The 26,211-nt window shown below is 44.4% G+C and overlaps 1 protein-coding gene and 1 long non-coding RNA gene across 3 annotated transcripts in view; one reads left to right on the forward strand and one right to left on the reverse strand.

The window, feature by feature from the left end:
• atrnl1a (attractin-like 1a) overlaps positions 1-21,484 on the reverse strand; it is a gene marked incomplete at its 3' end in the record, with an annotated part of 286,121 nt that extends 264,637 nt beyond the window's left edge. The window contains exon 1 of the mRNA XM_079511913.1: positions 20,989-21,484. Within this exon, the coding sequence (XP_079368039.1) occupies positions 20,989-21,221 (233 nt within the window). The 5' untranslated portion in view covers positions 21,222-21,484. The remainder of the gene's footprint in view (positions 1-20,988) is intronic.
• LOC306930913 lies at positions 11,151-12,452 on the forward strand. Of its 2 annotated transcripts, none has more exons than XR_013790932.1 (5): positions 11,151-11,222; positions 11,374-11,421; positions 11,534-11,605; positions 11,696-12,186; positions 12,345-12,452. It is a non-coding gene; the product is annotated as an uncharacterized lncRNA (long non-coding RNA). The 2 variants fall into 2 exon arrangements; XR_013790933.1 differs by having other exon boundaries at positions 11,764-12,186.
• Positions 21,485-26,211: the final 4,727 nt, after the last annotated feature.

Raw genomic sequence — 26,211 nt, forward strand, 5'->3', positions numbered from 1 at the left:
TCAAATGTCATATTGGTTATTATTAAGATCTTAATAGCCTATGGTGTGCACATCTCAGAATCCATGTGCTATGATGACTGAACCTGCTGCTTTTTCACCCTTCTGCATACAGCATAACAGACTGAGATTATGCTCTAGCTCTAGAGACTAGTTTTATATAATATATATTGGGGCGTGTTCCTTTTTTATGTACAGTAACGTAATGTAAATGTACCTTCTTTTCAAATAAAAGACAAATGTTTTTTAAGCTTACTCGTAACATTGTTGGCTTAATACTTTTGTACTGTTGTTGTTCTGCTATATATATATATATATATATATATATATATATATATATATATATATATATATATCGGTATCCGAATATAAAATATCTGACAGATCCGTCTTGAACACATGACTATAGCGATTTGCGGGATTTGTGGACCGAATCTGGAGGAGTAATATAAAAAATCACACCCGTGTGAACTGAGTGGTGCAACTTGGAGTGGTTGCACCACTCAAAAATGTGTTTTTCAAAAGTCGGCCTCCTGTTGACGCTATAACAGGCCGTTCTGGAAAATATGGGGCAGAGGATCATTGTTGGCATCCAGGGAGTGTGCATGCAAAATGTACCACCGACCGGGTTGCGCGCGCACACACACACACACACACACACACACACACACACACACACACACACACACACACACACACACACACACACACACACACACACACACACACACACACACACACACACACACACACACACACACACACACACACACACACACACACACACACACACCATGCCTTCGGCCTGGTGGAGACAATAATCAAGGACTGCACACTGTTTAAGCAATTTGCCCCCAAATAGAACAATAACTGCTTTAACCCATTTAGACCTATGTTCGATTCTACAAAATGTCTTCCAAATCCAAATGTTTCTATGTCAGTGGTTCTCAATATTCCATGTCAAGGATTATATGAAAAAGGCCGCCGACCCCCATCTGAAAATATGTTGTTCCAGGGACCCTCCAGATGCAAAGATTTGAGTTAAAAATGTTCGCTCTGAAAGAATATATTCAAAGATTTGCGTCACATCTTCACGATTTTTCAAAAATAGCAGACCTACAAGTTCATAGCGCGCCACTCGGTGGCGTGCTATGAGTTTGTAGATCTGCTATTTTTCAATAGCTAAAAGTATAACATAATCTTTAAAACACCAAAAGGGGTTCCCGCCCAAAATGTCTTAATGGCAGCTGAGAATAAATCTGTGCCTGTGACTAAATCAAAGGCACCACTGCCTCAGATATGGTATTTAGTATTTTCAGTACATGGCTAGTAACATCAATGCCAATACAGAGTTTTTCTTTTATGCCACTAATAATTCATAATAATGAATTATGATGACATTATCAACATTATCAACACTCTGTATGCACAGAAAGCAATAGCATAGAGGTTATAATGCCTTTGCCACAAGGACAGACCATTTTTGTTTCCATTGTGTTATTATGTGTGTCCATATATCCTAATAATATTTCACTCTGACAGGTTTTTATTTTTACTGATCTTCTGATTTGTTTTGTAGCCTACACTATGTGGTAATAATATATTTCTAAATTTGTTTTAAAAGAATAGTGTTGCTTGATTTAAATGCCGGTCATAACATAACATGTTTCAAAAGAAATGTCTTCCCATGAGCAGGTCAGCTGCTTTGAGTTTTTTTATTGATTGATTGATTGATTGATTGAATGCTGTATTAACAATATGTCTGAAAACAGTATGGAGATACAGTAACAAAACTATGCTAAAAGGATAGCATGGGGGGGGGGACTTGTTTCCACCTCTCCCTTTAACTTCAATTTAGCTTTCCTTTTCTTAGCACTTCCATTCACGGTCATTCGAGAAGTCAGATGTTAAACAGCTACCAGCCTACCACCAAAACAGCAGTCTGTTCGAGCTGTTCATTCTGCACATCAACTCATTATGGTTTCCATTAGGGATGTGTAAAAGTGTCCAAAATGAAAATCGATTACTATAATTCAATATTAATGATAATCGATGAATCTATCTATATATACAAGTGAGAAGTTGTACCCAACCCAGGAAAAGGGACCCAAAGCCACACACTGCATACGTACCGACGCGTCACTGACACACTGCAACACACTACACTCACACGGCAGTGACGTCACACACTTACCCTCCGCGTCGTTCGGCCGCTATCTCCTCATATCGCGCCGAACGCCGAACCTCAAAACCACCCGCGGAACATTACTCATTGCACTGACACCAATGTTGCCTCACTTCCACACTCACCAACTCGCCTCCCTTCCACACTCACGCCACTATCGTCCCAAACACCCACACCCCCTGAACACTGTTGCCAGGTCTATGAAAACCAAGCCCACAAAAAATGCCACTCAACACGCTACTTACACACACTACAACTCGCTTACAACTCGCGCACCTGGCAACACTGCATCCTGCATCCATTGGCTACCATTTTGCCACTGCTAATTTATTGCCACATCTAAGAAAACCAAGCCCGCAAACCCTGACTTCCTACAGGCTACTTACACACACTACCACTCGCTTACAATACACGGACCTGGCAACACTAACATGGCCTCTTCCATTGGCTCTATCCCCAACACGAGCTTCCATGTTACCTTGCGCACTTCCGAAAAGACAACCGGAACTTACACACTACACACACATTACAAGAACAAGACGAACACAACACTACACACACACACACACACGGGTTGCCAGGTCTATGAAAACGAAGCCCACAAAAACTGCCACTCAACACCCTACTTACACACACTACAACTCGCGAACCTGGCAACATTGTAAGCACAGCACAACACACACACACACACACACACACACACTCATTCGCACTTGGATGGACAGCGGCGTGATTACATTACATACAGTTTAATTCATGCAAACACGAGAATTGCACCAACAGTTTAATTAATGGAAACATGACTGCGCCGAGCCCTGCCGCGGTACCAACGGGACGCACCGACGCGCATATCTGGATTCAGGTCTGAACGCAGCATCATCGGGACGTGTCGGTGTCCCCCTCGAACACGACAACATTCTTCACAGCAGTTTCACAACTCACTTGGACACGACGTTACTTCTGACTACGGCTCTTTCCACCATTACAGGTAAATACAACTTGCGTGTGTGCGTGTGTCTGTGTGTGTGTATGATTGGTACACAATTCTGTATTTCATGACAATATGCTGAAGAAACATCTGCCAATGCTATTATTATTAGCATCAGAACTCAAAGAACAGCTGCTAATGCTATTAAGAGCATAATAATAGTGGTGAATTTCCCACTGGTACCACGGAACGTCACGCATAGGCTAAATACTGTATGAGTTTCAGACACATAAACAAAACACCAAAGTAGACTTAAAACAGTCAGACAAACATCTGTAACTGTTATTTTATGGAGAACACCACACAGCAGCAGTAGCCTACTGGAGCCATAGCAGTCCACTGCTGTAAGTTGTGTGCATGCTTGCCTACGGGCGCTCACCGCTCTGCTATCAAATTACACAGAAGCTGTTGTTATGCAAAGTAGTAGCCATTGGAATTCGCCACTTACCTGACACGGTCAAATAGGGGGAGGGGCGTACTGCATCTTGGTGGTGAATTCTCTGGTGTGTGTGTGTGTGTGTGTGTGTGTGTGTGTGTGTGTGTGTGTGTGTGTGTGAGAGTGATTAGTACACAATTCTGTATTTACAATGTCAATGCTGAAAATAACGGCTGCTAATGCTAAGGGCTGGGAACAATTGGCCTGTTACCAATTATGCTATTATTAATAGCATCATGCCTAAAACAATATTAATTATAATAACACTAGCATAACGGCTGGTAACAATTGGGCTGTTACCAATTATGCTATTATTAGGGCAGGTCACAATTGGGCTGTTACCAATTATGCTATTATTAATAGCATCATGCCAAAAACAATATTAATTATAATAACACTAGCATCATTAAAAGCATTAAATAGCAATTCTGCTATTGCCAAAAAAAGCCATTATTAGCCTAATACCACAATAACAACTACAATAACAATTCTGTTTATGTCGTCAATGCAGAAAACACTACAGCTACCTACAACACCATGCCGAAGAAACGCAGATCATCCCTTGGATACCGAACGGCAAACGCCACCCGAAAACGCTTGCTCACAGCTGCGCCACAACACCACGCGCAAGGTACATGTGCTCTAACAACCTTACACAAACACACGCACTGCACAATACATGTGTGCGTCTGTGCATACTGTACACACGTACTCCTTCACCGTGTGTGTACCACCATTTACAAACATCGCACCACAAGTAACCAACTTACTCTTTATGCCCCCCCGCCCCCTGACTCCTTCTTATTACCACTCCATTACATCCCTCTCTCTCACATCACATCCCTCACTCTCACATCACATTCCAATACATCTACCAAACACATTACATTCACTAGCCTGTTTCCCACACTTTCCACAACTGCCATCGGCACATTCAGACTAACTCAAGTAAATCACACTTCGCAGAACAACGCTATGAGGATCCAAACTTCAACCACAACCCTGCTCGAAACACTCTACATGGCCACACTCACACCCACTCATTGGAAGACACCCAGCCCACAGGTACCCAGTACACTGACACCTTTCTATTTACTGTGTGCAACAGGGACCCATCACACAGCACCATGTCATAGCAGCACAAGTTATTATGTTGACAACCGCTGATGATGATTGTCTCACTTCACAGCAGAACGCCATGATGACGCCACTACACCACCACTGGTCCACACCCCTACTTTGCACCTGCATAACACCAGAGGTAATGCATTCACATCATATGTTTCACTCAAATTTACCCTTAATGCATTGTGTCCACTACACTCACATAATGTGCAAAACAACAATCGCCAACAGCTACACGCAAACACATGCATCAAGCAGCTGAACTACTACATGGACCCTCCCTAGCCACTCACACGCCAACAGCCCCAACACAACGCTTGGTTCCAGCAGCTGCAGCACCAGATGTATCAGGTACACTTGCTCGAAAACTACACTTTGCACAGCACATTGCACAATGCTATACACTGCTGTTTCTTTCTCCACAGATACTGCAGTATCTTCATCATATAACCTACATTAATTGTGTACACTACACTCACACCCTGTGCTCAACATGACTCATACTATATCTCTATACATCACTTCACAGCTCAACACCAGGGCAGCACTCCTCCACAAATGGCCACAACACCTTCATTGGACGTGGCTGAGGCCAGAGGTACTGACTTCTGTTATTCATTTAACCTTACTGCTTGGTACAGAGGATCCTGAAACACTGTATAGAGACATCTATCTACATATCTCTACATAACATGTCGATAACATTTTGTACCTCTGTGTCCACACACACACACTACTGTCGTCCATACCCAGCTCAGCGCAGGCGGGAGCAAACACGTGACAGACTGAGACGGACCAGAGGTAAGGCCTCAGATATGTTGCCCTCTGCCTCAATGCATTACGCATATGTGTGTATGTTATACCTACATGTATTGAAGATATAGTCACATACACTCCCATCTTCATTTCTCAGCTCAGCATAAGCTGGACAAACGACAGCAGCACATGATGGCTACAACACAGCCAATGGCCACAGCAGAAACCACAGGTAACCAACGCACTACACTCACAGCTACACTTTCACCTCAATAACTCTAATACAACTATCACATTGTCCCACTACACATACACACAGTTCAATTTAATGCCTCCACACATTTCCATTGCCTGCCTCAACAAAAACCTCACATTCACATACTGACCACAATCTACTTATTGCATGACTCTCATGAAATTAACTTCACACCATACTTTCCATTTACCTTCACAGCCAGTTCCCATCAGCCAGCAAGACGACAATCACAAGTTGCTGCCAAAATTGCAACTTGCACTGCGCAGATTCTCAGCGGCCAACTAACTATCAACCAACTCTCCGACACACCACAGAGTATTGGCCAGCTCAACTGTGTGTGTGACCACTGTCACGCATTCACATTCAAAAACGAGACCTCCAGTATCTGCTGCTTGAATGGAAAGGTTTGCCTACCAGCCTTCCCTAGGCCCCCACAGGCCATCAATGATCTGTGGTTTGACGATACCCCTCAGGCAAAACTGTTTCGGAAACACAGCCGTGTCATCAACAACGCTGTCTGCCTCTCCAGTATTGCGGTCAAAGAGAAAACATTCACACGCTTCACTCCCACTGTCATTTTCCAAGGAAAGGTAATCCAGCGCATCGGGCCACTCCAACCAGAACCTGGTGCTGTTGCTGTGTTTGCCCAACTTTATGTCCTCGACCCAAGTCTGGAAAACACCACCAGATTTGCAAACATGACACTCCCCGCCAGAACATCCACTGCTGACAAGGACACAATGGCGCAGCTGCTGCACACTGTGCAGCAAGTTATTCACCTGCACAATATATTTGTCCAAGATTTCAAGCAAATCCTTGAAACCCCAGAAGAACAACTACAGCGAGGCACTATTGTCATAAGTGCTGCAGCCAGGCCACAGGGAGGACATTCCGGTGTTTACAATGCCCCCTCCAATCTCCAAGAACTTTGCATTGTCACCAACGAACAGGCACATGATCTGGTCATCCACTTACGTGGTGGAGGTCTGAAAATCATATCTGACCGCCATCCCAAAGCCATGCCCCTCCACTTCACCCTCCTCTTCATTGAAGGGACATCTGGCTGGCACTGTGCTCTCAAGCATGTGGGTGATGAAAAAAGGCTCACAGCCCGTGAGTTCTTTGCCTATCACATGAACAGTCGTCACACTGCGAGCGACTACCTTTTCCAGGCAGGCAGACTGTTCCAAGAATGGATCCTCAATGCCTGGATAACATGCGAGAACCAGAGGCTGACTTGGCAGCGCCATAACCAGAAGACATTACGGGCTGACAGCTTCAAACAACTACAACAGGTTGTGGCTGTGCGTAGACGGGAACGGAGTGCTCCATCTCACTCTGTCCACCACAATGAGCAGGAACATGCTGTGGGTAGAGTCATCCTTGCTAGCTCTTTCCATGGCAGTCCACGCTGGTACCACAGCAAGTTCCAGGACGCTATGGCCATAGTCCGCCACATGCGAAAGCCAGACCTTTTCATCACGGTCACCTGCAATCCTCACTGGCCAGAGATCGTAGCTGCCCTCACCCCTGGCCAGACACCCCAAGACCGACCTGACCTGGTGGCCCGGGTATTCAAACTAAAGAAAGATCAGATCATGGATGACCTCATCAAAAGACACATCTTTGGCCTAGCCATTGCCCACCTCTGGGTCATAGAATTTCAAAAACGCGGCTTGCCTCACTCGCACATCCTCCTCATTCTAGCAGAGCAGGACAAACCCAAGACACCAGCCCAAGTGGACCAAATTGTCTGTGCAGAACTTCCCCCTGACCCGCATGAAAATGGGATCTCTGCCCAAGAAAAAGCAAGGCGCCAGCCACTGTGGGACATTGTACTTGCTAACATGATCCACGGTCCCTGTGGACAAGAGCATCCCAACAATCCCTGCATGGAGAAGAAAGCCGGCTCCAACTGCAAAGCCTGCAAGAAGAACTTCCCCAAACCCTTCCAGCCCAGAACAACAGTTGGTGACGAAACAAGTTATCCTATCTACCGCCGTCGCTCTCCAGATAATGGTGGCCGAACTGCAAAAAAAAATGGGAACCACATCAACAACAGTTGGGTAGTGCCCTACAACCCCTACCTCAGCCTCCGATACAACTGCCACATCAACGTAGAAGTATGCATCTCTGCACTTGCGGCCAAATATCTCTACAAATATGTGACCAAGGGGCCGGACCGTGCAATGGTTTGTGTTGAAGTTGAGGGTGCCCAGGCTGCCCGTGATGAGATTAGGGACTATGAAGACATGCGTTCTGTTGGCTCAAGTGAGGCCTGCTGGAAACTCTTCGCATTCCCCATATCCGCCAACAAGCCTCCTGTTCAAGTCCTCCGCTTGCATCTGGAACACGAGCAATACGTCGTTTTCGCCGAGGGTGATGAGGAGAATGTGGTGGAGCAGGGCAGACAGACAGAGTTGACTGCTTTCTTCAAACTGAATGCTCAACAGAAGACAGCCAAAGGTCCAGATTACAACCCTATGACCATGCAGCGCTATGTTGACATGCCTCACAAATACACCTACACAAACAACAAGTGGCAACTCAGAAAAAACAACGCTTTCTCCGTTGGCCGTGTCCACACCATCAGCCCCCTAGCTGGAGATGTGTTCTACCTGAGACTGCTCCTCCACAATGACCACTCCAAAGGGAAAACAAGTTTTGAGGACCTCTACTCAGTCAATGGCAGCCGCCTTGACACCTACCAGGCAGTGTGCAGGGAGCTTGGCCTGTTGGATGATGACCAAGAGTGGTCCACTGTCCTTACTGAGGCTGCTGCCACTCACCTCTGCCCCCAGATTCGTGCCCTATTCGTCATCATCCTCATCTTCTGCCAACCAGCGAACCCTGCAAGCCTGTTTAACGACTTCTGGCCAGACTGGACAGATGACTTCAAGCGGAGAGCACAGCAGAGTGCAACGACCTTCACTGACCAGCAACTCAAAACCATGGTGAGACTGGATCTGCAAGTCCGCCTCCAGTCACATGAACATGACCTCCAAGACTTCCTCCTGGAAAAAATGACAGATGAGGAAAAGGCCACTGTCCATGGGCTGGTCAACATTGAAGAGCCTCTTATCCGTGAGGAGCTGGACTATGATGTGGCCCAGCTGAAAGCCAATGTACAGGCAACAATTCCACAATTCACTGCTGCACAACAACAGATTTACGACACTGTCATGACGGCAGTCCAGCAACAGGCCAACTTACAACTCTTCATATCAGCACGTGGCGGTTGTGGTAAGACCTTCCTACTCAATGCACTACTGGACGCTGTGCGCAGTCTGGAACCTGGTGGCTGTATTGCCCTTGCCATGGCAACTACTGGCATTGCTGCACAACTCCTACACCTAGGCAGAACATTCCATTCGCGGATGAAAGCACCTCTCCACCCAACAGAACACACACCCTTCCACATCACAGCTCAAAGCAGCCTAGCCAAGCTGGTGCGACGGGCACGCCTCCTGCTCATTGATGAGGCAACCATGCTGCACCGCTTCTTGCTAGAGGGACTTGACTACACTCTGAAAGACCTGATGAACAAGCCAGACTGTCCATTTGGTGGGAAAATCATCATCTTGGCCGGCGACTTCCGCCAGTGTCTTCCAGTGGTTCAAGGGGCTAATCCTGCCCAAATTGTCAACAGCTGCCTCAATAACTCAGGCCTCTGGCAACACTTCCAAGTCTCCAGCCTCACAGAGAACATGCGAGTCAGGGCCAGTGAAAACCAAGACCTGAAGGCCTTTGACCAATGGACACTCCGCATTGGTGATGGTACAGCCAACGATGCAAACGACTTCATCTTCATCCCAGATGACAGGTATTTCCACATTCAAAGCAACACAGACAATGACCACACAGCGGAGGAGTGCTCCATGAAGATGTTTTGCCAAACTATATTTCCAGATATGTCCAACAACTTCACTACTACCGGCTGGCTGGATGGCCGATCAGTACTTGCCCCTACCAACAAGGACGTGGACGCCATCAACGACCTAATGGAGACCTGGGTACCAGGTCTGTCAACCAACCTGAGCAGTGCTGACACCCTGGAGAACTACCAAGACAGAATGCGGTTTAACGTGGAATACCTCAACACCCTCTGCCCCAATGGATTTCCCAGGCACCTCATCACCCTCAAGCCAGGAATGCCCTTGATGCTACTGCGCAACATCAGCCCCAAAGACGGACTCTGCAATGGCACCAAACTGTTTTTCCTGAGAACCCTCAACAACAAACTGCTGCTGTGCAAACTTGCAGCCACACAAAAGGAAGTCCTGATCCCTCGAATCAAGTTCATTCCTGATCCTAGACATTCCTACTTTGAGTGGGCCAGACGACAGTTTCCAGTCCGCACCGCTTTTGCCACCACCATCAATAAATCCCAAGGCCAGACACTTACAAGAGTGGGGGTCTGGCTTTCGTCCCCTGTCTTCAGTCACGGACAGCTTTATGTTGCCAGCTCAAGGACAGGTAACCCAGAAGCTCTCACCTATGCCATAAAGCAGAAAGAAGGACAGCCGGAACATCATACTGCCAATGTGGTTTTTCGAGACTTGCTTCGCGCTGTTCTTCCTGGCCCTACAATCCCCATTGAGGTAAGGCTGTTGCATTGCTACATGTCATTTCTACATATGTCATTTCTGAATAATACATAACTGCTGCTAACACTGATTAACACTTTCCAGAAATATCACTACCTTTCACATGATCTGTGGTGGACATGTCACATTGTGTGGTTGATTCATCCCTTATCTGTGTCTCCTTTTCTGCAGGCTCAACCATGACAATCTCTGGAACCAGAAACACAAACACCCCTTCCACATCACCCCACTCCTCCACGCCCTCCTCTGGATCAGCTGCCAAATACAATTGTTCCTTTGCTAAGTTGGCCTTTCCACGACAACTGCGTCTTCCCCAAACCATCCCCATCAACGTAAGGCTGTTGCATTCTTACAAGTCTCATTGTTGATTAGTCTACATAACTGATAATCAAACATAAACATAGCATTGTCATTCCATTCACAACATACCTGGTGGAGATGTCTCAATGTATACTTTATCCCTACCTTCTCTGTTTCCCCAATTCTGCAGCCTCTGCAATGTATAGTCTGCAAAACATCCATCGCCAACAGCTACACGCAAATGCATGCATCAAGCAGCTGAACTACTACATGGAGCCTCCCATGCCACTCACACGCCAACAGCCCCAACACAACGCTTGGTTCCAGCAGCTGCAGCACAACATGTACAAAACTACACTTTGCACAGCACATTGCACAATGCAATACACTGCTGTTTCTTTCTCCACAGATACTGCAGTATCTTCATCACATAACCTACATTAATTGTGTACACTACACTCACACCCTGTGCTCTACATAACTCTCTACACATCACTTCACAGCTCAACACCAGGGCAGCACTCCTCCACAAATGGCCAACACACCTTCATTGGACGTGGCTGAGGCCAGAGGTACTGACTTCTGTTATTCAGATAACCTTACTGCTTGGTACCGAGCATCCTGACACACTGTATAGAGACATCTATCTACATATCTCTGCATAACATGTCGATAACATTTTGTACCTCTGTGTCTACACACACTACTGACATCCATACCCAGGTCAGCGCAGGCGGGAGCAAACACGTGACAGAGTGAGACGGACCAGAGGTAAGGCCTCAGATATGTTGCCCTCTGCCTCAATGCATTACGCATATGTGTGTATGTTATACCTACATGTACTGAATATATAGTCACATACACTCCCATCTTAATTTCTCAGCTCAGCATAACCTGGACAAACAGCAGCACATGATGGCTACAACACAGCCAATGGCCACAGCAGAAACCACAGGTAACCAACGCACTACACTCACATCTACACTTTCACCTCAATAACTCTAATACAACTATCACATTGTCCCACTACACATACACCCTGGAGAACTACCAAGACAGAATGCGGTTCAACGTGGAATACCTCAACACCCTCTGCCCCAATGGATTTCCCAGGCACCTCATCACCCTCAAGCCAGGAATGCCCTTGATGCTACTGCGCAACATCAGCCCCAAAGACGGACTCTGCAATGGCACCAAACTGTTTTTCCTCAGAACCCTCAACAACAAACTGCTGCTGTGCAAACTTGCAGCCACACAAAAGGAAGTAACATTGATTAACACTTTCCAGAAATATCACTACCTTTCACATGATCTGTGGTGGACATGTCACATTGTGTGGTTGATTCATCCCTTATCTGTGTCTCCTTTTCTGCAGGCTCAACCATGACAATCTCTGGAACCAGAAACACAAACACCCCTTCCACATCACCCCACTCCTCCACGCCCTCCTCTGGATCAGCTGCCAAATACAATTGTTCCTTTGCTAAGTTGGCCTTTCCACGACAACTGCGTCTTCCCCAAACCATCCCCATCAACGTAAGGCTGTTGCATTCTTACAAGTCTCATTGTTGATTAGTCTACATAACTGATAATCAAACATAGACATAGCATTGTCATTCCATTCACAACATACCTGGTGGAGATGTCTCAATGTATACTTTATCCCTACCTTCTCTGTTTCCCCAATTCTGCAGCCTCTGCAATGTATAGGCTGTTGCATTCTCACAAATCCCATTTCTGATTGAACTACATCACTGAAGATGATGATGATCCCATTCTGCAGGCTCTACTGGCCAAATCTGTGCAACCTCATGGCACTGCAGCTTCTTTTACTACACATTCACTGTTAACATTCTTTCCTAAAAAAAACACTCAGACTCCATTAAAAATACACTGAGAACTACATTTTGAAATGTTGTGACTTTGTCTACCTTTGCTCTCACAATTTCCTTCCTCCGATTTGCGACGCGCAGGGAGCTAGGATGAGCGGGCCGAAGGCCCGCGAAATTCTAGTAGTCAACAAAAGCTTAAATTGTGGAAAAAATATATTGTTATCCATCCACATAAATGTTGCCTCAATCAGGCTAATGATAGGCTAACAGAATGTATGTATTTGAATGTATGTATGTATTTATGTATGGGTCCGATGGGTCGGACCCATCCCTAGTTTCCATTATGCCCTATTACAAAGTACAAAGATGCTGTTTAGCATCTTCCTCCGTTTGGCTCTGAGGAAGACGAAAGTCGAAACGTCAGTCACCCCTTCAAAATAATAAAGCATGTGCAGACCAGTCGAGTGCTCCAGTATATTCTATTTGCGTAGTCTCCCCTGAAGGGCCCTTGTATGTACAGTATAATTATTTTCTCTGATGCAAGCCTGACTAGCCCTTCTACCATCTACTGGCTGTGCTGATCCCGGTGCAATTATAAGCATTGAAATTTACATCTCAAAAGACTGCATCAACTGAGTACACGACATTGGACGATAGATAGTCCAAAAGTCGACAAAACAAAACAATGCCAACAAAGTCTGTGAGCATGTTTAATTTGTTTATCTCTGTAACTATGCATGTACAAACTGCTTAGTCACAGTCATCAGAACATATTACTGAAACAGAATTGTTGTAGACCTAATCTCAGACAAGAGGATGCACAATGCAAGTGCCACAACACACAAGCTTATTGGCGAAATGCAATATGCAACAACAACGAACACAACTATTATTTAAGTTTGAAACAGGTCTAAATCCTAAAATCTACCCCTTTTTATTGATTAAGTTATGTTTGGTTGATCCGGCCATCCGTCAGTCCAGCCAACACAATCCAAGAAGGATATATCAAAAACTATATAATTTGTTGTGTTCCACAATTTGCCCTGGCAGTCTGGCACACAATATATCTCAAATCTAATGGGCGCATTGCCATGAAACTTGCTGAGAGCATTCATACTCCCCGGAGGATGAACTCCTCATTTTGGTGATCTCATGGCCTTTCCTTTAGCGCTGCCCTCAGGCTAAAATCTCCACAATTTGCACAATTGGCAGATTGCCATGTAATTTGCCAATGAACACACATCCCATGCTTTTCTAAGGAAGAGCTATTTTGATTTTGGCTTCTATATGATTATTGGAATAATGAGCTTGATATGATACTGTAGTGATTACTTATATGACTGTATGCTGTATAGTGATGAATAAAGTATGTGATCATCTATTATACATTTGAAAAGGTGTGCCCAAAACGTGTGCCCAAACCAGGAAAATAAAGTCACCAGCTACTACGTCACTGACACGCTGCAACACGCTGCAACACACACTGCAACAACACACTAACACGACACAGCCTTACCCTCCGCGTCGATCCACGGCTATCTCCTCATGTCGCGCCGCACGCCCACACTCAACAACACCCGCGTAAAAACTGTCATTGCACTGCCACTACAGCCGCCTCCCGTCCACACTCACAAACAACATCAATATCAATAATAAACACAAACACGCCACAAGCACCGACACCCCCGCCTAATTTGTTGCCAGGTCTATGAAAACAAGCCCAGAAAAAATGCCATTCAACACGCTACTTACAACTCGCTTACAATTCGCGGACCTGGCAACACTGCATCCTGTTTTCCCATTGGCTACGGTTGCTACAACACGCATTTGCACTGCATCTTGGGAGCAACACAGCTTAATGTAGGGGTCACCGATTGCTGTGCTACATCCCCCTCATGTTCTCACCACCCCGTTCGGCTACACCACACACACTAACCTACACAATTCTCCACATGCAACACAGGGCCCTTATTGGCTAGCCCCCTCACATGGCGATCCCCACACCCGAGGCGCATATATGGATACGAACAACAACAGCAACACCACACGCACACGCGCGCGCTGCAACAACAAAAAGCTACGTACAGTGTGTGTGTGTGTGTGTGTGTGTGCGCGCGCGCGCGCGGGGGGGGGGATTTGGATCGCCGCGCGATGCAGCGCAAATTGCACTACACTACACAGGCCTCGACAGTGCGACTACGTACTCGCATTTGCGACTTCACATATCACCGTGCAAGTTGTACAATTCACTTTACACAATCCGATCTTTACAGCTAAACGTTGCGCAGTTTACATCCAAAAGAATGTGTCACTCTCTCGGTTCTGCACCGCTGCTGGAGAAGTATAGCACTGTCGAAGGCAGCGCAACTAATCCCCCCCCCCCCCCCCCCCCCAGCGAGGGAGGACAGAGAAGAGAGCGAGAGAGAGAGAGTGGCAGTGGCAGCCAGCAGCGATGTAACATGAGCCTGTGCATTTCACGCTTTTCACCCTATATAACTTCAACGCATAGGCAATCAAGTCAACACCATTAATTAATGACTGCTGTGTAGGGGTGACGATTGCGTGATGCTTATATGTACAGGATTCTATAGGTCACCACTTTTGGTGTGACACACACACGGCTCCTGTCTCTGTTTACAATGCGTTGTCAAGATTTTGGAGAAGACTGATAGTTCATCCTTTAGTAATTAGGCTGTGGAAGTATTCATAATAGACTACTTTTGGATTTACTGGGATTGGCAATTTGGGGAAAGGAGGAGGAGGAGGTGATCAAGCTCCACAAGACCACATTGGTGGCTCAAGGCTGCATTTATTTCCCTTTTTTACCCTCTCGACGGTGCATGGGATGATGTGACCCCCTCCAGCAGGCTAGGGAGCCCCGCTCACGTTAGCGGAAAATGACCGCGGGGTGCGGGTTGCCAGGTTTTTTTATAAGTAAAGTATTCAAAACAAAACAAATTACATTCCAAAACATATATATATAATAATATATTTGCATTTACGTCATATTTTGCGGACTTTTGACCTACTTTCTCTGTTCATTGTCAATGGCAAATATTGACACATGTGGGGACTAAAGCTGTATATAGGATAGGAGGGCCCTCACACACATGATTTCATAACTTCTCATCGTGCTCCTAAAATAATTTGCGTGCTACTTGGAAAAATGCTAAGCGTCGAGCCCTGCTCACACACACTACAACACGCTTAAAACTCGCGGACCTGGCAACACTGCATCCTTTTTTCCCATTGGCTATGTTGTTAATTTGTTGCCACGTCTATGAAAACAAGCACAGAAAAAATCTACACCTGGCGTGGAACAAACGGGACGAACCAAGGCGCATATATGGATCACAACAACACCAACAACACTACGCGCGCACGCGCTGCAACACAAAACAGCTGCATACAACGCGTGTCACTGTGGACTTCTGTACCTGTGGACTTCTGTATCGCAACGCGGGGCAACGCAACTCTGGGATGAGCGGGCCGAAGGCCCGCGAAATTCTAGTCTTATACAATTCATTTTTATTTAGGGACGATGGGAGGTGCAGAGAGAGATGTTCACAACACTTAGACCTGAGGTCGATTCTAAAACGCCTTCTAAAACCTATTTTTAATTTTAGTTTAAATTGTAATCTAAATTTTCAATAGAAGAGCAGGGAGACAAAATACTATAATAACAGTTTTATTTTAGTATTTTATTCATAAAAGAAAAGTTACATAGTGCCGCTAGGGAATATGATATGATATGATGATATATGATATATGATGTAACTTCTTTTTAACTTATTTTTCATCACAGCACTATTGATTGTAGTTTATCCATTTCATTAAAATGTCTTGGCAAGAATAAGTTGTGTGGGACTCAGTGCACACATACAAGGCCCCTGGTATATCATAAAGGAAGGACCAAGATAGAAATACTGATGTGTCCCTTTGCCTGGCTTACATTTACAGCATAGGTCTGGTTTATCCTGGAAGAATTGCTGGGGATTTACACTATGTGCATCCTCTTATTGCATTTTCTAGGATTGTATTTCATGTATGAATGTGTGCTTTTGTCCACAAAAATATAGTCCAATCATTCTCCAAAACTGTATAAATTTCCGTTATTTTAATTTCTGAGTATACGTGTACATTAGACTTCTAATATAAAATGTCCAGTGGACAGAATTGGGGACTCTATTTCAGATGAAACTGACAATTTAGAATAAGTAAACACAAAAGTGATTATATTCTAAATCTGGAATCATGCCATAGTCAAGGCCAGGGGGAAATCTTTGTTTAAACTGGGAAAGCATCTGTAATTTTTTGAGGGGCCCTCCTATGCCCAGCTTTGTGTGTGAAATGTGTGTACCCCATAGCGATGATTTGATTGGCCGAGCAATGTGTGTACCCCACCCCATAACGATGATTTGATTGGCTGAACCCGGATGTGATGTAGGATTATGTATGATGATAAGAGCACCCCTCACTTCATACAAGTGTGATTTCTATGGGGCAAATACCCCAAGTTTCCGGTGAAATAACGTCAGAATTCATCAAAAAACATCAAGAAACATCAAAACATTAAACGCCATTGACATTGAAGGGAAAATGTACGTCATATGTAAATGAGAAAATCAGCCATCCAATCACAGGCATTCTGATTGGCCAGTATGAGATGATGATAAGAGATGATAAATTCAGCTAAATATGACCTAAATTAAACATCAAAACATTAAACACCATTGACATTGAAGGGAAAACTTACATCATATGTAAACGAACAAATCGACTAACTAATCACATGTTGGTGGAAGCGCTTGGCCAATAAGGGACCACCTTATGTACCTTATCTAGCAATGTCAAATTTCCGCTAACATAAATTGATGTACAATGACAAGAGCACCACTCATTTCACACGGTGTGATTTTTATTTTAGCGTTGGCTATTAAAAAATAGTATCCAAACTCACATCGCGTCACTTTGTGTCAGTCTGAGAGCTTGTACATCTGCTATTTTTGAAGTGACTGTTTTAGAAGTAATTCGCATAATCGGCCTCAGGTCTAAATGGGTAAAGGGATGTTTCCTATCCTGTCAATGAGTGATTGTGATGAAGACCACAAGAGTCTATTCCAATCATGGATTTTTTTTGCTTCAGACATTAGAACCAACTTCAAACTTTATTTTATATCAGTTGTTCTCAAAGTGGACCACCAGGGGTCCTTGCGGGGAGGTTATTTAATTAATTAAATTTAATTGCCTAGAGCAGGGGTCTTCAACATTTTTCACCCCTTAGCTGAGAGAGATGAAACATGGACCCCTCACTACACATTGGATATGCTAATGTGTATTTCCAGACATTTAACCACTTAATACTTCTTAACACCTCAATACTTGGTAAAACTGATCTTTGTGCTTGGTCTTCCATTTCTTTCCCCTCTACACCAAACTTCTTTGCCAAAGATAGCCGATCTACAAGCTCACAACGCGTCGCAGACATGTTGTGAGCTTGTAGATCGACTCATTTTGGCAAATTCCACCCAGAATAGGGATACTGGGGTTCAGCCTGATGTTAAAAAAATATATCCCTGTTGTAGACACCTCTACGTTAAATGTATAGGTGATAAGAATGACTATTCAGATCCCATGTTTCACAAATCATCTGAGTTGAGATTCAAATGCCAATATATACTAGTAAGACGCCCTGATATGAGTGCGAGAAGCGGCCTCGTGTGCATGCATCCGCCTGGGTGACGGCAGACTGCTGGGCGAGCGCCGGCGCTTTGGCATGGGGGGGGTCAGATCAACATATGGAATGAATTCTGTACTGGCCATATATGGAGTGTGTCTTGAGTGTACAGGCACAGGGTTTGATGAGGTCAGATCAACATATGGAATGTCAGAACAGGTCAGCTCCTTTGTCTTTTTTTGTAAAGAAAACCCCCCAAAAAGTGATGATCATAAAAAAAGAACTGGTCAGCTCCATATATGGAGATCTAAGGGTGGCAGCAGGGGCAGTGTCTTGAGTGTACAGGGTTTGATGAGGTTGGATCAACATATGGAATTAATTCTGTATTGGCCATATATGGAGCGTGTCACAAGGCGTGACTGACGGACGGACTGACTGACAGGTTTTCATAGTAATTAATCATAATTCATTGCAACCATAGGTCGCAATGAATTATGAACTGTTGGAGCTTCACTTAGTACATGAATGTGATTTACAATTGTACTAGATTCGGTGGAACTAAGCCTCTGGTTGGTCACGTGGCTCAATGACGGGGTCATGAACTCCTTACTGTTTGGCTGCTTGTCATGGTGAGAAAGTGAAGCTTCTTTTCAGGTATAGTAAATCATCAACCGCAAGCAGGGTAAGTTAACTTCAATTGAAACAAGAGCAACTGAGAGCTGTGCATAGTTAACCTTGACCCCCAAATTGCACACTATCTTAGATATTGAGTAAGAGATCTAATAGGCTATGTGAAGTTTTGTGGCCCGTGTTGTGATAGAGAATGATACAGTGTATATTGAGTTAACTGTCCACAGACAACATGAATACCTGTATATGTACTATACACAGACAGCCTCACAATCGCTTAATGGCTCAACTACTGATTGGCAAACACAACTTACTGCTGGTCTGCATGTGCCTGGCTGTGTGTGTGGTGTGTGTGTGTGTGTGTGTGTGTGTGTGTGTGTGTGTGTGTGTGTGTGTGTGTGTGTGTGTGTGTGTGTGTGTGTGTGTGTGTGTGTGTGTGTGTGTGCGTGCGTGCGTGCGTGCGTGCGTGCGTGCGTGCGTGCGTGCGTGCGTGCGTGCGTGCGTGCGTGCGTGCGTGCGTGCGTGCGTGCATGCATAATTGTGCTGGACAGAGCAAGATGTAATCTGACCTGTCCAACTTAAGAGAAGAGAAAGAATCCCAGAACAAAACGTCTGAGACAATCAGAGAGCTGGAAGAACAGAGAGAGAGAAAGTAGAAGGAAAACAAAGAAAGGCACTGCAGCCCAATAAAACTACCCAGCACAGAGCTTAAATCAATAGACGAGCACAAGCAAGTCCCTATTTCTCCTTTATTGAATCTGCCTGGGTTGCTGGGAGATGGGGATGAGTGTGTGTGTGTCTGTGTGTGCGTGCGTGCGTGTGTTTGCCTCTGTGCGAGTGTACGTGCATGTGTGTGTGTGTGTTTGCGTGCATGCAGCTGAAGATCAGGCTGCAATCCAATGATCAGTATTGAGTATTTTTAGGAGCAAAGTACCCTACTGCTAAACAGCTCTCTTCCTCTCTAGAACTTATACTTGTCTCAACAGTGAGAGTGAGTCTGACATTTACGTTTTCAGATTTGATCAAATTAACATGTCTGAAACAAATAGCTGTGGCCACTGGCCACATGGTCCTCAAACTCCTTCTCAAGTTTATTTGAAGTGCACCTCTCAAAAGTACTGCTTCAAAAAGCCATTAAAGTCTCTCATGCAAACAACTCTAACTACAGCAGTGGTTCACTGGTTCCCAACCAGTGATGCCCCAAAACCACAACGTCTGGAGCCAGTAAATCAAAACAGGATTTGTCAGTTGTTATTTGAGTTGACCTCCATGTCCTTCTTTTAGGGGTCATCGCCATGTGGGCTTGTGGTGGACATTTTTGTCAAAATTCAAATTTTGGAACAATGGCATGGCCCAAGCATTGAGCCACGTCCACTCCAACCAGAGGCTTAGTTCTACCCAATCTAGTACAATTGCACATCAATAATATTACCAGAAGAAACACAAAGAGATGACCCTGAATGACCATAACAAGTCTGTAACTCAGAGATAAGGTTTTTTTTGAGAACCACTACTAGTGGACTCCTAATGTACCATAGCATAATGTCTAGTGTATGATCAAAATATTATTATTATTATTATTATAATGGTGTGTAAAACTGAAAATCTAAAATAGCCTATATGCCACAGACAATGCCTAAATTGTAAATTGTAAATTGACAAGGGCAACGTACTGTATGTATTGATGACCCGGCCCTGCCTACTTTGCTTCTCCTGAACAGAAACACAGGGCCAATTAAGGGCATTGAGTCAATTGAGTCTCACATGAGTTATCAGGTAGAGTAGACCATAGACCCATGTCTTAGACAGTCTTACATACTTTAAGAGTGTAAAAGTGTTTATTCTATGACCTGGTTGAGCCAGGTCATCCTTTTCATACTTTCTTCCTTCCTTTCTGTTTTTCTCTTTGCATCTGGAACTCAATAGCCATGAGGGTAATTATATCACAAGTGCCATTTGTAACTGAACTAATCATTATTAACAATTACAGCAATTATTAGGCTCCAACACATGTCAGATGTTGGGAGTGAGACAATGTGACAGAGGAACATCATCATGTCCAAAGCAAGGTGTGCTGTAAATCGTAAGGAGTAGAATAGCCTACCAATACACTTCGTTGTTATTATTATTAAGCCTACTTCTTTCTAAAGAAAATAATAAAATTAAAAATTAAAACTGAGATCAATGATTGTAACTTACTTGAATCTTCCCTGACAGTGCTGACACCGGTCCCCGACCCAGCCATGGTCGCAGACGCAGGTCCCATTGAAGCACTTCCCCGAGAAGCAGTTTTTATCGCAGGCCTTTGATAACGATGCTTCCGTATGAAGAACCAAATGAAGTATAATAAAAATCCCCAAATATGTTTTCATGACGTCCGTTTTCGAGGTCTTGGTCCAAGTGCACGCATGTACCGGTCCATCATCTTCCATTGTGTAAGCGGAGTTCCTTTTAGATGAAAGCCTGCCTTGAGCTCCCCCGTTGGAATAACACAACTGTGTGTCGTGTTATTATTAACTGTCAGTGCCAACCATAAATTAACGCAAGTAAAGTCTACCATGTAACGCCTGTGGAAATGCGCACAAAACAGTCATTACGCGCCGATCCGACCCCGTCAAATCTCGCCCCGCGATGTCAGACGCCAGACAACTGGCAGAGCGAAAGCATCCAACTTTATAGAACTGGGGAGGGTTGTCTAAACGTATTGATCCAGCCTACAGAAACACGCTGTTTTTGAGCAGCAAGGAAAAAGATAAATCCACCTCCATAAATGTCCTCGAAAAAGACTTACTAAGAAGTTCCGGTGGACTCATCCAATGTAAACAGACGACCGTGATCCGTTGTCTTATCGCCACTCAGCAGTGCAGTGAATCGGGCAACGTGAACGAACGGGATCTTTATCATCCATGAAAACACAATCCCCGTTAAACAGCTCGGAGATGTGTTGTCCTAGTGCATTCTACTGTCCTGCTGTCTCCTGTGTACACGAGGTGAAAATCGCGTCATCTCTGCCCAGATTGCGACAGTGACAGCTGACAACAGCGCTCCGCTGGTGCGATGCTTCTCTCCCTCTTGGGTCCACAGCTGGCTCCTGGTGGGGGAAACTCCTGCACAAAGCCCCGAGCATGAGCAGTAGCGCTACACATTTAAAGGGGCAGTTCAGTCAAGTCTGTCACAGACTCACTCAGTCGCCTCTATTGCTGTGAGCCTGTGTCAATAGTACAGTAACAGTTTATGCATGCATTCCATGCAAGCCAGTTAGGCTGTCTGTCTAAATGGTAAATGTATTATACCACCACCTGGCTAGATCCAAATCACTACAATGTGAAATTGTGAATTTCACAAACCAGTACACCGGCTGAGGAAACCATCATGCAAGGCATGGTCATACAGGGGTCCTGCGGTGTCTTGCTCAAGGACATGTCAAGGCTAACACGGGGAGCGCAGCAGGGAATCGAACCGGGAACCTTTCGGTTCCTGGGTGGGCACTCTACCTCTGAGCCACTAGGTTTGGGGCGGCTGGCCCCATCCTACTACAGTGTCAGTCTATCCATCCATAAATCTATCCTGTGTATGAAAGGCACTTCATTCACCAGAAAATTAAACAAATGAATGAATAAGAAGAATTATGAACATGAATACGGTATTCACTATTCACACAAATCTCTATGTGTGTTATTTTTGCGGCTGTATCTGGGCTTTTATGGTGTCAAGTGTGTGAAGAGCACTATGGGGGATGTTTATTAAAATGAACAAATTCTATGAATATAGATGCATATAATCAGATTAATTATACCCCCTGATGTTGTGAGTAAATGCCATCTCAGATATCTCAGTAATCCTTGCTCATCCCCGCTCCACAGTCGCAGTTCATTATTCCACCATTAAATTACAAACAAACTGTCAAAAATCAATATTATTTTTTATTTTTCATTTTCCTCAGAGTGGGCTCATTGTGTAAGCCAATCAATATTTCTGCTTCGGCCCTCAGGGGAAGATTAAAAACGATCTATTATAGGATTTAACTCAAGCAGTAGGAATAACAATAAGCCAGAGCAATTTCCATGAGGCCACCACCAAGCCTCACTTTCTTCTGTCCCTTGGAGCCTTTTCACATGCAGATTTTAATACATGAGGCAGGCAATGGTCTACTCTACGTTCATCAAGCTTCTCAAGGTGGCAGTGATGAAGAAGAATGGGCAGCCAAGTGGCCAAGTGCTTGTATCTATTTTCTCTTTGATGCTGTATAGAAGCATATCACCAGTGTGATCAAATCAGTGGAGGGTAGAGATGATCAGAATAGCTTTTCTCTACATACAATATAAGATTTTGCTGATTAATAAACATAATATTTGTGGCTTCAAAACATTACAAACCCTGTTCATACCAGTTCGCATTTTCACTGAACAATGCAGGAAAGTATCATTCCACGAATCCACGTCCTACCCTTGACCTTGCCAATCATTGTTACCTGACCTGTGAGGCAAAGCAGAAACTGGCTCACTGTTCTGACCACAAGACATTTGATAAATACTTTTGCTATTTTGGAGGCAAGGCAGATGGTCTTGTTGCCGTGGGGAAGAGCTGGGAAATTGGGCCAAAGAAAGAAGCATGTGTCAGCAATGCATTGCACGGTAGAGAGAAGTAGCAAGTGTAATGAACTGTACTCCGTCTCCCAATCCCGGGGGTACAAAAGAAAAGCTCAGCCTGCAGTAAGGCAGCTGTTTCATCAAGCAGTGGCTGTCTGCCAACCTACCTGCTGTAGCTCTGTGCAACAGAAGTAAAGTTACTGCCCAGTATGTAAATTATTTATCCCTCAAAATTGAATATTACTGCTAAAATATTTAGCAAAGCTGGAAAAATGTTGCTAGAATATGCATCCACTATACATTGAGTTGAACAAAGTCATAAGAAGTACCAAATCATCAAACCAATCAATATGTCATTTTGGAACGATTTGGCAGTTAACCAGACTAGAGTCCCTAGAGTCCCATTACATATCAAGTCCCATTAAATACGGGTAACGTGTCATTGTTCCGACCCATTACTAAACCTATCCCAAACCCTAACCATAACCACACACGGAAGCCACAGGCTGAGTCTTAAACCGACCACGTAGTCGGACTAATGTGCAGTCCTCCTAAATACGTGTCAGAATCAGAGTCACCTGTCCATATCTGAGTCAATTTACAAGCTGGATTCCAGTGCTCCTCTCTGGTAGTCCAAGCCCTGCACTCTGGTAACAGAACAAGGTATTCAAGTTTGATAAGAAGGCATGCATTGTTGTGTTTATGACAGGCTATGTGTAGTGACAAGGTGTCATAACAAAGACATCCCAAACAATGTCTGCTGAAAGTGACATCATTGACTGACTGATGCTTAATGACAGCAGTCATATAACTCCATTTATAAAGATTCCTTCATGTTCATATCAAGTGTCATGTCAAACTTATGCAGAGCCCTTCACCAAAAACACTGACAAGCTATGACATAATCCATTCCATCCAGCAACAACTGCAAGGGATTATTGTAGTTCAGCCAAAGGTGAGTGTTAAATTCAAGTCATAAGGATACCATAGCTGCTCTACCTACAATATGAAAAATCTATGATTTATTTTAGAGAGAGAGGGGGGGGGGGGGGAGTCCTGTCAGTATAGAGTATAGAGAGAGACTTTTTGTAAAACAAAAATACATCGCATGGATGCAGGTGGGACGTAACCTCAGTGATGTATCCCAAGGTCATCAGGGTTTCGGGTCTCCCAACATCATACCCCTCACTCAGGTGACCCAGCCGGGGTGATCAAGTCCCGACTTACGTCCCATTAGCTACCCTCGATCAGTCCCATTAGGGGAAAACCAGGGCCACACAATCCGTTCCTCCCGAACTACTCTGCCGGGACTGGGAGGTACTATTCTGGCACGTGGAAGGACTAGGCTCTGTGGGTTGACTCCTGCCCGGGCCCCTCCTACGTCTCACCAGGTCCACTCCTCCACACTTTTGCCACTTTTGAGAAAAGAAGCTGGCTGCGATAGAATCAGAATTCCTCACAATTCCATATATTTTGCACATACAAGGAAATGCAGGACTTGGACAAGCAGCAGGCATGCAGCAATAAAAGTAATTCAAATATAACTGTGTTATGTATGCCTACACGCACAGTGTGTGTGTGTGTGTGTGTGTGTGTGTGTGTGTGTGTGTGTGTGTGTGTGTGTGTGCGTGCAGCACGCAGCGGTGCAGCACGCAGCGGTGGGCAGCGGTGGCCGAACGGTTTGCGGAGCGGTCTTGATACCAGAAGGTCGCCAGTTCGTTTCCCCGGACCGGCACGTTAAAATTACCACCGCTGAAGTGCCCTTGAGCAAGGCATTGAACCCCAACCATGAAATGTTGCAATTTTTTTATAATAACATGCACAATTACAAACAATTAAGGCATATAGACGCTCTTAATCTAGAGCGATTTACAGTAAAGCAAGAACAACACAGTATCAATAGACAATATTTGTCAAATGTTATGTTGAAATGTTACTTTTGTCTGAAAACAATTATTTACATAAATGTGCCACGTAATAGCTTAGCTACAATTTAAATTAGCTAAGAAGGTAGGCAAGTGAACCACTGGCAAACAAACTTAAAAGAGTCACTAAAACGTTGTATTTTGGCGCCATCTGCTGTTTAGAAGATCATAAGGAAAATCTGCTAAAATATCTATAGACTGAATAACAACAGTAACATATTCTCCCCTTATTTTTCTCCACTTAACCTGTAGGCTACATTACCAAAATTGTTTACAAAACTGATTCAATACAATATCAGATGAAAATAGAATCATCATCATCCAATCAACATCGAATGTGTACAAAAAAGGAAGAAAACAATCAGTTACTAAAAGTTGCCTTACATTTTAGTAGCTGTTCTAAAAGAGGACTCTACCCAAGAACACCTGACATATAAGTGGAGGGAGAGCTGAAAGCCTCACAGCTGGGTTTCTATAAAGGCTCTGCATGGCCTGTACATGCCAGCCAGCATAAAAGGCAGTAAGTAGCCTAAGTAAATATGTAAATGAGGAGAGGGCTCATTTCACCAAATACGGTTTTGCCATAGGAGTCCTATGAGGTAGGTAGATGAGACAATGGGCTTGAAAAAGACTCACCAAACTGACTGACTGGTACAATGGTTTGTAGCACAATAACTACCTGTATATCAACAGAATCAACAGTGAACACAATTCATGGAAAAGCATTTCACAAATGCGTTGCTACGATATGCTACGATGGTGTTGTGTGTCAAAAATAGCTGATTAATAAGCACACAATGCCTTGTGCTGCTGTGCATGTGATGCTGAGCTTGTAAATCGCGAAGAAGGCGGGCCCTTTTTTTTTCAAGCTACTTGGCAGATCCCACCCATAGCTGCCCAGATGGCGG

This window comes from Electrona antarctica (genome assembly GCF_951216825.1).
Source record: "Electrona antarctica genome assembly, chromosome: 10".
Taxonomy (NCBI): domain Eukaryota; kingdom Metazoa; phylum Chordata; class Actinopteri; order Myctophiformes; family Myctophidae; genus Electrona; species Electrona antarctica.